This window comes from Canis lupus, chromosome 12, assembly GCF_048164855.1.
Source record: "Canis lupus baileyi chromosome 12, mCanLup2.hap1, whole genome shotgun sequence".
Lineage (NCBI taxonomy): Eukaryota > Metazoa > Chordata > Mammalia > Carnivora > Canidae > Canis > Canis lupus.
In genome coordinates this window covers 57,153,569-57,169,711 of record NC_132849.1, presented here as the reverse complement: position 1 = coordinate 57,169,711, position 16,143 = coordinate 57,153,569, and the positions used below count along the sequence as shown (strand labels likewise).

At 44.4% G+C, this 16,143-nt stretch overlaps 1 protein-coding gene across 13 annotated transcripts in view; it reads right to left on the bottom strand.

Annotated features, from left to right (window-relative positions):
* Window positions 1-8,884, bottom strand: part of ROCK2 (Rho associated coiled-coil containing protein kinase 2) — a 141,454-nt gene extending 132,570 nt beyond the window's left edge. For 11 of the 13 annotated variants that reach the window (XR_012004795.1, XR_012004794.1, XR_012004793.1 and 8 more), the window contains exon 1: window positions 8,728-8,884. Coding sequence is in view for 10 of the 13 variants with exons in the window: in XM_072771070.1 (XP_072627171.1) it covers window positions 8,728-8,868 (141 nt within the window). In the remaining 3 variants the exon portion in view is untranslated. The remainder of the gene's footprint in view (window positions 1-8,727) is intronic. The other 2 variants (XM_072771078.1, XM_072771079.1) reach the window with 1 other exon arrangement.
* Window positions 8,885-16,143: the final 7,259 nt, after the last annotated feature.

Below are 16,143 nucleotides of genomic sequence, written 5' to 3'. Positions count from 1 at the left end.
GGATCCTGGGATCGAATCCTGCATCTAGTTCCTGTAGGAATCCTGCTTCTCCCTCTGCCTATGACTCTGCTTCTCTCTGTGTGTCTCTCATGAATAAATAAAATCTTTTAAAAAAACACTTTTTATAATTACAAAAATTTACATCTTTCTTCCCTTCAAAAAAATAAAATCTAGGTTTTTTAACCACAGTTGCCTGCTGATGTCCTTCAGGTAAAAAGATAAAACTACAAAATAAATTTTGAATAGAGCATGGGTTAAACAATAGAACTGTAACAAATATAGTTACTAGGAGGTAGATAGACAAATAAAAAACCCACCTATCAGTAAATTCATTTTTGACAAAGGCACTAAAGCAATTCAATCAGAAAAGTGTTTTTAAAAACCTGGTGCTGGTGACTATAGTTAACAATACTGTACTGTGGGTAGTCCCGGTGGCTCAGCAGTTTAGCGCCGCCTTCAGCCCAGGGCGTGATCCCGGAGTCCCATGTTGGGCTCTCTGCATGGAGCCTGCTTCTCCCTCTGCCTGTGTCTCTGCCTCTCTGTCTCTCTCTTTCATGATTAAATAAAAAATCTTAAGAAAAAAAAATATTGTACACTTGAAAGTTGCTAAAATAGTAAATCTTAAATATTCTCACACTAACAACAATAGCAACAAACCACAGGGTAATTATGTGAGGTGAAGAATGTAAATAACCATTACTGTGGTAAGCAATTGGCAATATATACATATACTGTATACATACATACTGTATACCTTAAACTCATATAATGTTATGTGTCAGTTACGTATCAATAAAGCTGCAGAAAAAATGATAGTCTGGATAACTGGATATGGGAAGTACCATGGGGATGGGGGAAATGAACCTTGAGCCCTAACTCGTATCACACACTAAAACTGGCTTCACATCTATCTTAGACCTAAATACGAAAAAACTATAAAATTCCCAAAGGAAAGAAAAAGAGAATATCTTTGTAACATGGGGAAAGGCAAGTCTCTTAGGCAGAGAAAGCAATAACCACAAAAATTTTTTATTTAAAAAAAAAAAAAAAACCACGCCACAGACCGGGAGAAAACATTTCCAAACTTTTGACAAAGAACCACGTATAGGATAAAGAACCTGTATAAGCCATTAAAGAACCCAAATTTTTTTAAATGGGCAAAAATGTGAACAAATATTTCACAAAGGAAGATACACAAATGGCCAGTAAGTGCCTGAAAAATCTGTTATCATAATGATCAAAAAATTGCAAATTAAAATCACAATGAGATACCAGTACCCACCACCCACAGAGTGGCTAAAATTTAAGACTCGGTGTTGGGGAGGAACTGGAACTCTCATTCACTGCTGTGGGAGTGTAAAATCCTATGACCACTTTGGGAAAAGATCTGGCTGCCTCTCTACCTCTCTCTTCTTTAAGACTTTATTTTTAAGTAATCTCTACACCCAATTTGGGGCCTGAAGTCACAGATCAAGAGTCTTATGCTTCACCAACTGAGCCAGCCAGGTACCCCCATCTGGCTACTTCTTAAAAATTAAACATACTTCTACCTTATGACCTAGCAATTCCACTACTAAGTATTTACCCAAAAGAAATGAAACATGGGACGCCCAGGTGGCTCAGCGGTTTAGAGCCTGCCTTCAGCCCAGGGTGTGATCCTGGAGTCCAGGGATCAAGTCCCACATGGGGCTCCCTGCATGGAGCCTGCTTCTCCCTCTGCCTGTGTCTCTGTGCCTCTCTCTCTCTCTGTGTCTCTCATGAATAAATAAATAAAATCTTTAAAAAAAAAAAAAAAAAGGAAAAGGTACTTTAAAAAAAAATGAAAACATATCCTCACAAAGACTTAATACAAGATTGTTCTTAGCAAGCTTGATTAAGTATCAAAGCATGTAATATATTATATATAATAGCCAAAAACTCAAAACAGCCCAGGTATCCATCAAGAGGAAATGGCTAACACACTTTGGTTGCACATTTATTGGAATACCACTCAGTCATAAGAAAGGAGCAAGCTGCTGATACACATAATAACATGGATGAATCTCAAAAACTATGCTAAGCTAAATACATAAGATACAAAAGAGTACACACTATACAGGATTCCACTTATATGACCTTCAAGAGGCTAAAGTAATCTTTAGTACCAAAAAAAAAAAAAAAAAAGAAGAGTGATAGAATCTATGGGAAGGGGATGCAGAATTAGCTGAAAAGACATATAAGGAAGATTTCTGGGTTGGTAATAACATTCTGTATCTTGATAAGGATTTGCATTACGCAAGTGTGTGCACTGGTCAAAACCCATCAATGTATACTTAAGATCTGTACGTATCACTGTATGTAAATGTAATCTTTAAAAAGTCTAAACAAAAAAAATTAATAAAAAAATTAAAAGCCTAAACAAATACTGAACTATACTCAACAAAGTGCATGCTGAAGTACTTAAAGGAGCATACCAATAGTTACAATTTATTTTAAATGAATCAAAAACAAAAGATATAGCAAGAGATAGATAAAGGGAGGGACAGATGCAATAAAGCAAATACAGCAAACTAGTAATTACGTGATCAGTATACAGATGTTCAGCATCAATTCTTTCAACTTTACAACACTTTGAAATTTTCCATAATAAAATTTTGGGAGAAAGGGTACATGGGAGGCTCAGTGGGTTAAGCGTCCAACTTTTGGTTTTCGCTCAGGTCATTATGCCAGGATCCTGTGCTCAGGGGGTAGTCTGTCTGAGATTCTCTCTTCCCCTTCCTTGCCCCTCTCCTGGCACTTGCTCGCTCCCTTGCTCCCGCGTGTGCTCTGTTTCTCTCTCAAATAAATCTTTTAAAAAATGTTGGTGGAAGAGTTAAACTCTATCCATTATTTTGTTTTATATCTATATCTTAAAACCCAACAATTCTATATATATATATACATATATGTGTGTGTGTGTATCTTAAAACCCAACAATTCCAATCCTAAACACATACACTGGCCTATAGATACTTCACATGGGCTCCAGTAATGTTCACAGTAATTCTGTCCATAATAGCAGAAAAGAAAAACCACCTAAATATCCATTAAATAGATTGGAGCAATATGCTTTGGTTTATGGTAGCAGTGAAAATGAATAAACCACAATGTGGGTACATCTGGGAAATATAACTTTGATTGAAAAAAACAAGTCACAAAACATAGTATAAAAATTTTGACCTTTTTTAAAGTTAAAAAAAGTAAGTAAAACTTAAGCAGTACTGTTTAGGGATACATACAAATCTGGTAATCTATAAAATAAAACAAGGAAATAATAAAAATCTTGGAGGAGGGCACCTGGGTGGCTGAGTCGGCTGACTCTTGATTTCAGCTTGGATCATGATCTCAGGATCATGAGATCAAGGTCCATACTCAGTGGGGAGTTGAGATTCTCTCTCTCCCTCTTCCTATGCCCCCACCCCTGCTCACTCGAGCACACATTCTCTTTCAAATAAATAAATCCTCAAAAAAATTTCAGGGCAACAGGAGAGAATGCATGAAGACTGATCAAGCAGCAACACATGGTAACTTCAACAGGCTAGTGTTCTATTCATTAAATTGGGCAATGATTTCATGAATGCTTGTTTTTTATGCTTCATAATTCATATTTTCATGCTATATTCTCTTAATGCTTAGAATATTTCAAAATTCAAAATGGGAAAAGAGGACTACTGGATCAGGACTCAACTAAAACAACTTAGGTTTCAAGATACTTATTCACTATTTCTTTATAACTACAGTGTTAAAGATGTATGTAAGTCTTCACTGGACTTATATTGGCAAGATGTTTCTGAATTTTCTGGATTTTAGAATGGCAATAAAGTACATATACTATATATATATACACACACACACACACACACACACACATACACACACACCATATAAAGTACTTTCCTGAAAACCCTTTTTTTTTCTTTTTCTTTTTTTTTTTTTTTTAAGATTTATTTATTCATTCATTCAGAGAGAGCCAACAGAGAGGCAGAGACAAAGGCGGAGGGAGAAACAGGCTCCATGCAGGGAGCCCGATGTGGGACTCGATCCTGGGTCTCCAGGATCACACCCCGGGCTGCAGGCGGCGCTAAACCTCTGCACCACCAGGGCTGCCCTTCTGAAAACCCTCTTGCAAGTCTCCTGTAGCACTCTGAAATCAAACACTTCAATTTTTTTATTTTTTTGATGTTTCACCAAGGAAAAGCTATCCCAATTACACCAAGAGGGACACATTGATTATAAATATTCTAACATCAGATCAGGTCAGATGTTATGATCAAGTAAGTCGTCAAAAACTTGGTTTTCAGGCAGCCCAGGTGGCTCAGCGGTTTAGTGTCACCTTCGGCCCAGGGCATGATCCTGGAGACCCGGGATCGAGTCCCATGTCGGGTTTCCTGTGTGGAGCCTACTTCTCCCTCTACCTGTGTCTCTGCCTCTCTCTCTCTCTCTCATGAATAAATAAAATCTTAAAAAAAAAAAAAACTTGGTTTTCTGAGTTCGTTATATAGCAAAATTGTAGGTGAGGGCTGTGGACCTGTACTTTCAAAGAGGTTCAACTTTACCTAAACAGTAAATTCCATGCATTACTTTTTTAAACCTTTCTAGCTAATTCATTTTCTTTAATGATCATCAAAACACAAATTTTGAAGTAATCCCCTTTATATTATAAATGCTCAACTTTTATTTCACAAAAGGAAAACATGTATAAAACAATTTCTCAATTTTTTTTTCTATTTCACTTGTATATCTTTATAATACACTTATTTGTCAGTGGAGAAAAAATACACATAAAATTTTACTTTAGGCAGATAACCAGTACTAAGCTGAAATCTAAGCAATGTGATAAGAAATATGTGTATACAGTTTACTGGTATAATGAAATTAATAAAAAAAAAAAAGCATTTTGTACTAAGTCACTGAAATTCATAAATAAAATTTTAATCACCTTTCCCCATCAACACCGGTCTAAAGAAAACAGTTTACTCAAGCCTGATCCCATTTACTCTTTTAGTAAAACACATTAAAACCCAAAAGCACAGCTCTTTAGAAAGATCTTCAGAGGCACCTGGCTGGCTCAGTTGGTAAAGCATACAACTCTACCTCAAAATTGTGAGTTTGAACCCCATATTGGGTGTAGAGATTACTTAAAAAATAAAATCAAGAAAAAGGAAGGAAGGAAGGAAGGAAGGAAAGAAGGAAGGGAGGGAGGGAGGGAGGGAGGGAGGGAGGGAGGGAGGGAGGGAGGGAGGGAGGGAGGGAGGGAGGGAGGGGAAAAGACATCTCTCCAGCATATTAAAGCACAATTCTTTTTACCATATTATTTGGGAAAGCAGTATGAGAAGCTGAGTCTTGACAACAAAACATGGATGTTTACCAAAAAGTTTCAAACACTGCAAAAATGTACCACTGAAGTTCCTCTCCTCCAAACAAGTATGATAGAAACAAACCTCTCCCAAAACTCTCTTTTAGGGGCACCCAGGTGGCATAATCGGCTAAGCATCCTCTGTTTGGGCTCAGGTTGTGATCTCAGGGTTGTAAGATGTACCCCTAGTTGGGCTCTGTGCTCTGCAGGGAATCTACTTGGGATTCTTGCCTCTCCCTCTTCCCCTCTCCAACCCCCCCCCCCAACCTTCCTCTTCTTTCTCTCTCAAATAAATAAATAAATCTTAAAGGGGGGGGGGTGAATCCTCCATTTTTAAATAATACCAACCAGCCCACAATCTGTAACCACAAAAGGGATACACTCGCTTCAGATTAATTTAAGGACCTATGCAAAGCAAGGAGCATCTGCAGAGAAAAAAAGACAATTTGGTCTTTTAACACTGACATAGTCTTAGAATCCAGTCTGCAGAGAAAAAAAGACAATTTGGTCTTTTAACACTGACATAGTCTTAGAATCCAGCTTACCTATGTTTGATGATTGCTAGCACTTTTCTGATAGTAAATTCAAATTATAATGCTACTTATTCAAAATTATATAGCAAGAAAGAGTTGCCAATAAAACCATTCTCCTTTTCAAAGGAAATTTAAAGCAATTAGCAATTAACTATGGTAACTGCACACCAGTGAGCTAAATGTAATGAGCACTACTTATGTACCAAGCACTGAGCTAAGCACTTTGCATGTAATCTCATGCAACATTTTTTTTCCTACAAAGAGAGTTTTACCTTCTAAGAATAATTATACAGTAACTTCTGGTATATTTCATCTCCATATTTTTGTCATCTTAGTATACAATTTTAAGTGGTACTTTCTGAGCACCTGAAAGAAGTAATTAAGACTCATGGCTGTGTTTTCATTTGACTATATTACTTAAGTTTTCCCTGTTAAAGAAAGACTTATTTTCTACAGTAAAGCCAAAAGAAGTGCCATATGCAGTAAAACAATCATCAGTGATGTACAGGCTAAACTGTAAGGTTTCAAATCTTTAAAGTGATCCCAGCCCTTATTTCATTAGTATTTCAGGAAGTATGTTTTTACTTTTTTTTAAAGACTTTATTTATTCATAGAGACACAGAGAGAGAGAGAGAGAGAGAGAGAGAGAGGCAGAGACACAGGCAGAGGGAGAAGCAGGCTCCATGCAGGGAGCCCGAGCCCGACGTGGGACTCGATCCAGGGTATCCAGGATCACGCCCGAGGCCGAAGGCGGCGCTAAACCGCTGCGCCACCAGGGCTGCCCAGGAAGTATGTTTTTATAACATTCTCGTAAAGATTAATTCATGGAGTTTCTGTTTGGAAAGATAAAAAAAAAAATTGTGGAACTGGATAGTGGTGATGGTTGCTGCACAACAATGTGAAGGTAATTAATGCCACTGAACTGTACGCTTAAAAATGGCTAAAGTGGTAAATTTTACGTAAATGTCACCACAAAAAAACACAATCATTCTATTTTGTGCAATACACATAATTTAAAATTAATGTACTATAATACAGTCTAAAAATTTTTTCAGCTCATTATTTGAAATAGAAGCCCTGCAACACTGCTCCAAAGAAAAGAGTAAGGGGACAATTTTTGGCCTGGTAAGATTTACTTCGACTCAGAACCAGAATATTTAATCAACTAAAAACAGGAATAGCAAAATCTGTCCGGTCAGCGGCATCTAATGTCAACTCTCATACCAACGATACATCACCTTAATAACAGTGTAAAGTGTCTTGGCTGTATTGAGCGCCCAATAAATGAATGGACCAAACTGTTGACTAAAACGTGTAATGTTGCACTTTTAACAACAGCCTTCACTTTAACAGTCTAGAAAATACTCTAACGAGACAGAACGCGTGAACGCAATACAGGTATAAATCGCTTCGGTTCAAGTTCGGAATGATCGGAATAACTCTGATTAACGTGAGGAAAGACCCAAGAGATGAAAGTGATGGGTCGTTAAAATCTTCTATCTGGGATTGAATATGAACCTGATGGATACTTGCGGTACTATTTTTAACTGAACTTTCTGGCCTTAGGTCAAAGTTTTGCTAGCAAAATGCCAAAGTGGAAACGCTGGGAGCGAAGCCCGGAGCCTCTGCTTTGGCCTAGGCGAAGTCATGCCCTTCGCGCTAACGAGGGACCAGGGCGTCAGGGTGCCATGAAAACACACAAACCACACGCTGACGCGAAAATCGGGGAGACGCCAGGGCGAGGACGTCGGACGGGACGCAGCCCATCACCACGTCCCGCTCCTGCACCGAGAGGCGGTCTTCAGCCAGGTCCTGCCCCGTGGCCAACCCGCGCGGACTGAGTCACCCCGCCAGCGAGTCCAGAAACCCCAAAGGATAACCAAGGACTTCGGGAGGAAACGTCGGTTAATCACTAGAAAGGGAGGAGGCAGTTTTCCTCGGCCTTACAGTCACCAGGTCTCTCCCAGCGGGGAGTTCAAGTGAAAATTTGAGTTGTGGCGGAGAAAACATCCAAAGGGTCCAAGGATCGCCCACGCAAATTCCAGTCCTCCGGAGTGACCTCCTAGCCCGGAGCATCTCCTGCACCTTCCTCTCCAACCCCGGGGTCAAAATCCACACCCCCTTCTTCCAAACATCCGTGCAGCTCCACGGCACACGGGTCCCACCGCACCTGGGCGGTACGACCGTCGGGGCTTGGCCGAGCGTGGAAAATACGCACGGCAACTCGACGGTGCGTTTCTGATTTCTAAGACCTGCTCCTTTTCTTAAATCAAGAGCCAGGGAGCAGCCTTTACGTGCTGACTAGGGACAGAGGTCTTCCACGGGCTGCCTGAGGAAGGACGGACCGCGAGAAGGAGAGATCCCTTCTCCTCGACAGCTCGGACGGATTCCTTGGCCCCGGCTCTTTGTCATCTCCCCAGAGGGCGCGCGGCGGGTTTCCCCGGCCCCGACCCCGACCCCGACCCACGGCCCGGCGCCGCATGCCGCTGGCCTGGAGGCTGCAGGGCGCCCCCGCCCCCCCCGCACACCCTGCAGCCGCCCCCCCCCCCCGGCCCAGGAGAGGCGGGGAGCGGGGCCGGTGCTTCCTCCCGGGGCGGCGGGCGGCGGGCGGCGGGCGGGGGTGACACCCGCTCCGGGAGGTGGGAGCGGAGGAATCCAGCGCGTCTCCAACTGCTGGAACTCGGTCGCGGAAAGTGTCCGGCCTCCGACCCGGGCCCGGCTGCCGGAAGCGGGGCGGGAGGGGCGAGACCTCCCTCCCACGGATGGGTGGGCAGGCGGGGCGGGGCGGGGCGGGGCGGGGCGGGGCGGGGGGGCACCTACCAGCAAGCTCTCCACGTTGATGGGCGAGCGGGGGTCCCGGATCAGCGCCTCCAGCTTCCTCTGGCGGCTGGCGCCCGCCCCGTCCCCCGGCGCGGCCTCGGGGGCGCCGGGCATTTTCCCGGTCGCCGGGGCCCGGCTCATGCCGCCGCCGCCCGCGCTCCGGCCCGGGGCGCCCCGGGGCCTAGCGCCGCCCCCCGCACCGCCGGCTCCGGGCGGGGCTCCGCCGGGGCCCACCGCGCGCCTGTCGCGCCGGCTGCGGCTCTCAGCGCCGGCCCCGGGGGCCCGGGGTCGCCCGGCGGGGGCGGCGGCGGCGGCGAGCAGACGGCGTCCCCGCCCCTCAGTCAGATTCGCGCCGCCCGGTCCGCTCGTCCGCCGGCCGCGAGCTCCCTCAGGACTCCGAGGGCGGGAGCGGGGGAAGCGGCGCGGCCACCGCCGGGCTGCGCCGCCCCGCCCTCCGGCGCTCCGGGAGGCCGAAAACCCGGGCTCGGGCCGCTACGGCCGCCGCCAGCCCGCCCCCATGCCCGCCGCGGCAGCCCCGCTCCACGAGCCCGCTCGCCTCACACACTCCCGCGCGGACCGCGTCTCCGGCCGCGCGCAGCCGCTACCCACAAGCCCCTCGGGCCGCGGCCGCCCGCGCGCGCCCCCGCCCCACCCCGCCCCGCCCCGCGCGCGCCCCCGCTCGCCCCGCCCCCCCGCGCGCACGCGCGTGCGCCCCCGCCGCCCGCCGCCCCTTCGCCTCCATGTTTTTTTTTTTTTTTTTTTTTTTTTTTTCTTTTCGTTTCCTCTGTCGGTCCCGCGCCGCGTCTCTCCTTTTGGAGCCTCTTTCCCTCCCCGCTTCCTCCCCCCCCCCGCCCCCTTCGAGTTCCCCGGGCGCGCGGCGGCCCTGAGCTCCGGCCGGGGGAGGGGGGAGGGGGGAGCGCGCCGCGGCCGCCTGCGCCTGCTCGGGAGGGCGACCCCGCGGCCTCGGGGCCCGGCCTCCCCCTGCCCTGCCCCTGCCCCTGCCCCTGCCCCTGCCCCGGGGGTCGGCGAGGTGGGGGGTGGGGCGGGCGGCCCGTCCCCGCTGACTCAGCGCGCAGCTATGCGGGCCTTGCATCACCCGCGCCGGGATAATAGCGCCCGCCGGCCGCGGCCCCCGCCCGCGGGACTCTGCGCCTGCGAGGGGCCTGCGAGGGGCCTGCCTGGGCCCGGGGCGGGGGGGGGGGGGGGGAGGGCCGCGGACGGGCCGGAGGGGCGCGCAGCGGGGTCGGCCACCGCACTCCCCGCCCGGCTTCGCCCCCGGGGCAGAAGTGCTGGGATGCGAGAGCCTTTGTGCAGGTCCCTAGCGGTCTTCTCGCGGCCCCGGGCCTGAGCACCCATCCGCGGAGGAGCATAAAAGGGTGATAGAAGAGGCCTCGGTCCCCAGGCCCTCTCCAGCTCCTCCTTGCCTTTGGGGGGCGGAAGAAGGGCAGGTTACGGGGCAGCTCCTCCGCATTCCTGCCGGCTCGCAGCTCGTGCCATTGGTCCGATCCTCGCAGGGCGCAATCTGAAAAATATTTGCCAAGAGCTATTAAAACTGTTCATTGAGCCCCTTTGACCCAGTAAACCCATTTAAGGAAGTAGATGTCTAAGGAAATAATCCAAGGGGGAAGAGCGGGGGGGGGGGGGGGGGGGATGGATAGGAGAACTTGCATTAAAATATTTATAGCAGGGCTAATAGAGAATGTTCATAAAGACCAAAACCTGGGAAGGGGCCCAGTTGTCCCAACAACTGGGGAATAATCCGAGCAAGCTCTGTCACATTAACAGAAAGAGTCCTGGCAGGTATGCTGGCTTTCCGTCAAATGCATGAAATTTTGGCAAGTACGTGAAACATGTATTGGAAATAAGGTGAGAGAACAACAGATACAAAATAGTTTGTATACACTACTTAAAAACTATGTAAAAGCACCAAGAACAAGGGAAGGCAGTTTTTTTTTTTTTTTTTAAGTGAATGAGGATTTTTTTTTTTTTTCTGTAAAGATGCTTAAGAACATTAGAATTTCAGAAATTGGAAATCTGGACCGAGATAGATGGACCACTCCAAAAAAAAAAGCTATAATCTACTATCCATTAAGTAATGAGAATCTTAAGAACCTTTCTCACTGGCATGTCAGAGATAAGCTCACAGAGATCTGCAGCTGAGTTCTAAAGCTCTAGCCTTGTAAAAGTAGCAATTTAATCAGTAAACCTTCTGGCAGCCGTCATCTTTCGCTTTGTGTTAAAGCACCCTGGACTTAGGCAGGAAGAGGCCCTGAACAATCCAATACAGCCTTTTCCTCTCCGATAATAACACTGACTTCTGGTCAAAAGGTAAGTCCTTTAAATCTGTATGTTGAGTGACTCATTCATACCCCCCGCAACCACACCAAGAAAACAAGGTGAGCCAGACACTTCTGCTTATGCACTGAAGCGAAATAAGAGATAATGCATGACTATGGATCCTTTTCCCTGAAGACAATAAAATATGCCAAGCAAAAGGAGCACCATGTGGTTCTCGGGTGCCAAAATAAGTTTTCAATAACTGGCTAAGTATTTTTATGGAGCGTGGTAGGCCAACAGGAAGTCATGGTCCCAAATACTGGTCATGAGAACCTTATCTGAAAAGAATAGGTAGTGCTCAGCAAGATATAGATAGTGGGCACCCTCTACGTAGGCTAGAAATGGCCACACTGCAGACGACTTTTATCCAAGACCTGTACCTTGTCTACATGGAAAAAAGAGAAGACTGATCTCTTGATAGGAGTTAAACTTTTATTTTTTTTAATTTTTTATTTTAATTTCTTTTTGGTCAACAGAACAGTTCTTTTTTACCAAAATAATCCACAAATGCATTGTTGTAAAAGTTAAAAGAAACCACACATGTATAAAACACACCTCAAAAAATTACACTCCCAAATCTTGCTACACACGTTCTCTTGTCAGTAGAGGCCTTTATCTTATTCTCATATATATGTATTTGTATATATACACAGATGTATATTTTTCCCACACATCTGGCCTTATGTCATAGTCTTTGCAACTTGTTTTTTTTTCCGCTTAACTAATAATATATCTTAAAGAGGTTTCCATGTCTGTGAACAGAGATCTACCTCATTCTTTTGAATTGCTGTACTATTTTTATGGTATGGATACACTAGACTTATTTTCTCCCTCTTAGCGAGCATTGTAGTTAAGAGCAAACTCTGGAGACAGGCTGAGCTAAGATCCTGCTGTTTCCACACCCTAGCTGTGCCTGTCTCAGTTTCCTTATATCGACTGCTGCCCAGCGCTTAGAAGAGTGTTGGCTCTCATAAATGTTAGATGTTAGTATTTCTTCAGGGTCTCAAACGTTGTGGCAGTTGACATTCTCATATTTTTTGCACTCAGGTGGATGTACTTAAATAACATAGCTTCCTAGACGTGAAATTGTATCAAAAGGTAGGCCTACCTTAAGTAGTTATAGATACTGTCACACCCTTCTTTAAAAAGGCTACATCAGTTTATATTCTTGCTATCAGAAGAAACTCCTGATATCCCTTTACATTTGCCAGTGTTCCCTGTTATATGCCTTTTTAATTTTTGCCAATATAATGGGCAAACAAAATGGTAGCTTGTTTTCATTTGTATTCCCTTCATTATATTAGAGATAAACATTTTGTGTCTCTATTTCTTCTGAAATTACCTCTTTATATCTTCTGTCCATTGGATTTGCCTTTCTTACTGGTTTATAGGAGCCCTTTATGCATTATGGATGTTCCTTCTTATGATGTTAAAATGTGTGTTCTAGTTTGCAAATATTTTATTCCAGTCTGTTGCTTATCATTCAGTTTTGGTTTTGGTGTTTTTTGTCAGAAGAGTAATGGGGAGATAAAAACAGAGAATATGGGGAATTTAAACAGGCTGGCCTATTATTGTATGTAAGGCTTTGATACTACCGTAACTAGGTAAATGTACAGAACTTAGAAGTTCCACCCCATTTCATCTGAGTTTTGTGTGTGTTTCTTTTCTCTGTCTCTCCATTCCCCCCCCCACACACACACACACATTTCTAAGTAGTTTGTGTCAGTTTAACGTCCACTACCCAACAATACCTTCCTGGCGTAGTCCAAACTCAGATGACCCCTCTCTGGTCTACCTGAGACCCAACTGCTCTGTCCCAGTTTTTAATTTGAGGAATTAATCCACCCTTCAGATGCAATCTTACCCTCACTACCTATCAATAGAGCTACAAAAGAACCATTTTTGTCTTCCCATGTGGCACTTGGAATTACTTATTTAATTAAAATAAGCCCTATTATGAATAAGGGCTTACTATGTGCTAGACAATGTGCATTATAGAAATTATCTTACTTCTCAAAACAGCCTTTTGCTAATGGTAATACTACTCTGCCCATTTTTCAGATGATGTAATAGGGACTCAGCTATATGATAATGGAATGAATAAATTGATAAATGGGAGGAAGGATGAAAACAATAAACTCTGAATGGTCTGAGCATCACCAAAACATGCAACAACGTTTCCCATCACGCTTTGCATTGCAGAACAACTCAAGCTGGCATTGTAGTGAGATGCTTCTGCCCCACATAAGCCAAGATTTAATCATAGAATAAAGGAATGAATTCTCAAGACAAAGGTGTCATTATTATAGTAAACTCCACTCCTATAAAGGATACAGGGTTTAATGGTTTATGAAATAGGGTTTCAACCTAAGTTTCATTCATAGTTCTGGTAATAACTCTCAGCATGAATGAGAAAATTGCTGTACCCTCTGTGAGTCAGTTTCCTCATACACAAAACAGAAATAATGAAGCTTGGTTGTCATTAAGTCTCCTTAAGATCTCCAGATGAAAGATACTGGATGCGTCCAAGACATATTATTCACCAGTGTACTACGGAAGATAGAGGAGAATAAAGCTGGTCACAGCTCAAAAGTGTACTTGGAGATAAATGGTAAATCAGTCCAAAAATATCTACATATATATGTTTGAGAGGAGTCATCCCAAGAAATGGAAAGCTCACTTGCTCCCTGGAAAGCTCAGCTTTGATTCTCATCCTGCCAGTTTGGCAAGAGACCTTGACGTCATACGAGGCAATCTTCTTTTCCTCATTAGTGAGCTAGAAATGGCCTCAGGTATGCTTTATGTGATTTCCCTGCTCAAAAATCCCATGGATTTTCTGTGATTATGCATGAAATCCTCAGCCTGGAATCTGGGTCTTTCCACAAATTGTCCACAACTTCCATTTCAAGACTTTTTCTTCCACTGCTCCTCCTTACTTTTCTCAAACTGAACATACTTGGCTCTTCTCTTCTTCGCTCTTTGGTTAAGCAAGTTTCCATCCGTGTGGAATGCCATCCCTTCTTCCCCCACCAAGCTTCTTCCTATCCTCCTTCTGTTCTTTAAATGAAGGTCTTGACTCTTCCTGAGCTCTGGATCCCCTGTAGCTTTTAACAAAATATTTCACAAGGTGCTTACCTCACATGAAAAAAGCCATATCTTTATTTTTTCTTTCAGTGTTTTCAACATCTCCCCCAAATGGGTCTGTTGCTTGTCTAGAGTAAATTAGTGACTTCATCATTTACCATCCACCATGTGAAGAAGTCTTTCCCTACCATTCTATTCTTCAAGCACTTTCATCCAACAAACTTTAAACCATATAGGGATGCATTGTTGCCCCAAAGAAACTATGTCATCCTGCCTCTGGGCTTTGATAATACCATTCCCCCTCCTTGTCCTTTCCCTCCATGTCCCCCCACCCCACATCACTAACCACCTCAGAAGTCACATTTCTTCCAATCCAGTTCCCTATGTTTCCTTCTAAATTCAACTTAAGCATATACAGATATGCTTGGGCAGATACAAAAGGGAACTGAGTACGGATTCTTCCTACATAGAGTTCACAATCAAGAAAAGGTAATTGAATAGGTACTTAGTGTTTGTTTAATGACCAAATGGTTGAATCAATGTATATACCAAAAAACAAACAAACAAAAAACCAAATAATTGTAACTCCAGAAAGATAAGTGCCTGAAGAAATTCACAGATAATATGCTAACAGAACTCTAAGGACCCTGGCTGGAGCTAATCTTCTAGCAAGGGGATCAGGAAAAGGAGGTAGCATATGACTTGGGTCCTTAGGATTCCGTGGGGTTCGGAAACAGAGAGAGAGAGCAGTCTTCCAAGCAAAACAAGGACAGCGGGAAACTATGATGTAAATAAAAGGAAATTATGAAGTAAATAAAAGGAAAAATAAGTGATGACTAGAGGGTAGGCACATGCGTGGTTAGAAGGACATCAGAGGAGGTAAGTTGACGCAGGGGTAGGGAAGGCCTAGAGTCTGCACTGACATGCTGGATGATGTCACTAAGCCACTGCTATCCTCTGGGGCCTACATAATTGAAGATACTGGCAGAGGCCACCGTCCTCCGATTGTGTCACCGCATGTGGTGGGCACTGGGGGACTCCTCAGCAATTATGGGCATGATGGGGGTGGCACTTGGGATTCAGCAGCAGTTTGATGAAGCAAAGTGGAAGGAGGCCAGTTTGGGAGACATTTTCGCAATCCATGGGCCACCATTTGTAATTAGGTGGTTTATGATCATGAGTAATTAAAAACCTACAAAGCATACAAAGAAGAGAACTGTAAAGTGGTTGGTCGTTAGAATACAGGGCTAGCACTTAGTTTCCACAAAAGCCTGGCTCATTGTGAAATGAGAAACCACTTTTAACTTCCTGGACTTTAGAGTGGCCCTTTGATTGCTAAGGTTGCTCTTGTAATATTCCAGTTGCTATTGTGGCCTCTAAATGCAGTTGGGCCTTCGTGAAGTGAAGACAGAGGAGGCAGGCCGCCGGGAGTCAGAGCTGTAGGGTCAGAAGTGCAGGCTGGTCCAGGCCACCTCTTTGGACAGGCAGGGAGGCAGAGAGGAGCATACCTGAAACCTTTATTCCACCCAGCTCCATCCTTTCCTAGCTGTGTGCAGATTCACTTCCCTCTCTGAGCTTCAGTTCTTCTCTTTGGGTTTTTGTGAGAACAAGTAAGAGAAGGCTTATCCAGCATTCAACCTGTTGAGCAGATGGTCCATAGAAGCAGGTTTCCTTTGACTTGTCAGAAGTTGACGGGATCCCAGGCATTGTTTCTTTCATTGACTCATTTATTTATTCAATGTAATGTTTTGGAAGTTCAGAGAAGATATTTATGTCCTGGTCACACAGCAGTAAACAGCACAGAAATAATCTCTGTGGACCTTTATTAGGCTTCTGATATGATGGAGGGGACAACTATGACATAAATAACCATACAAATAGGTATTTAGAGATGTGATAAGAGCTACAAAGGAAAACTATAAGATGCTGAGAGAATTAGAACAGGGGGCCTCATCCAGATGGGGATCAGGGAATTTCATGAGAAAGTAATAATCC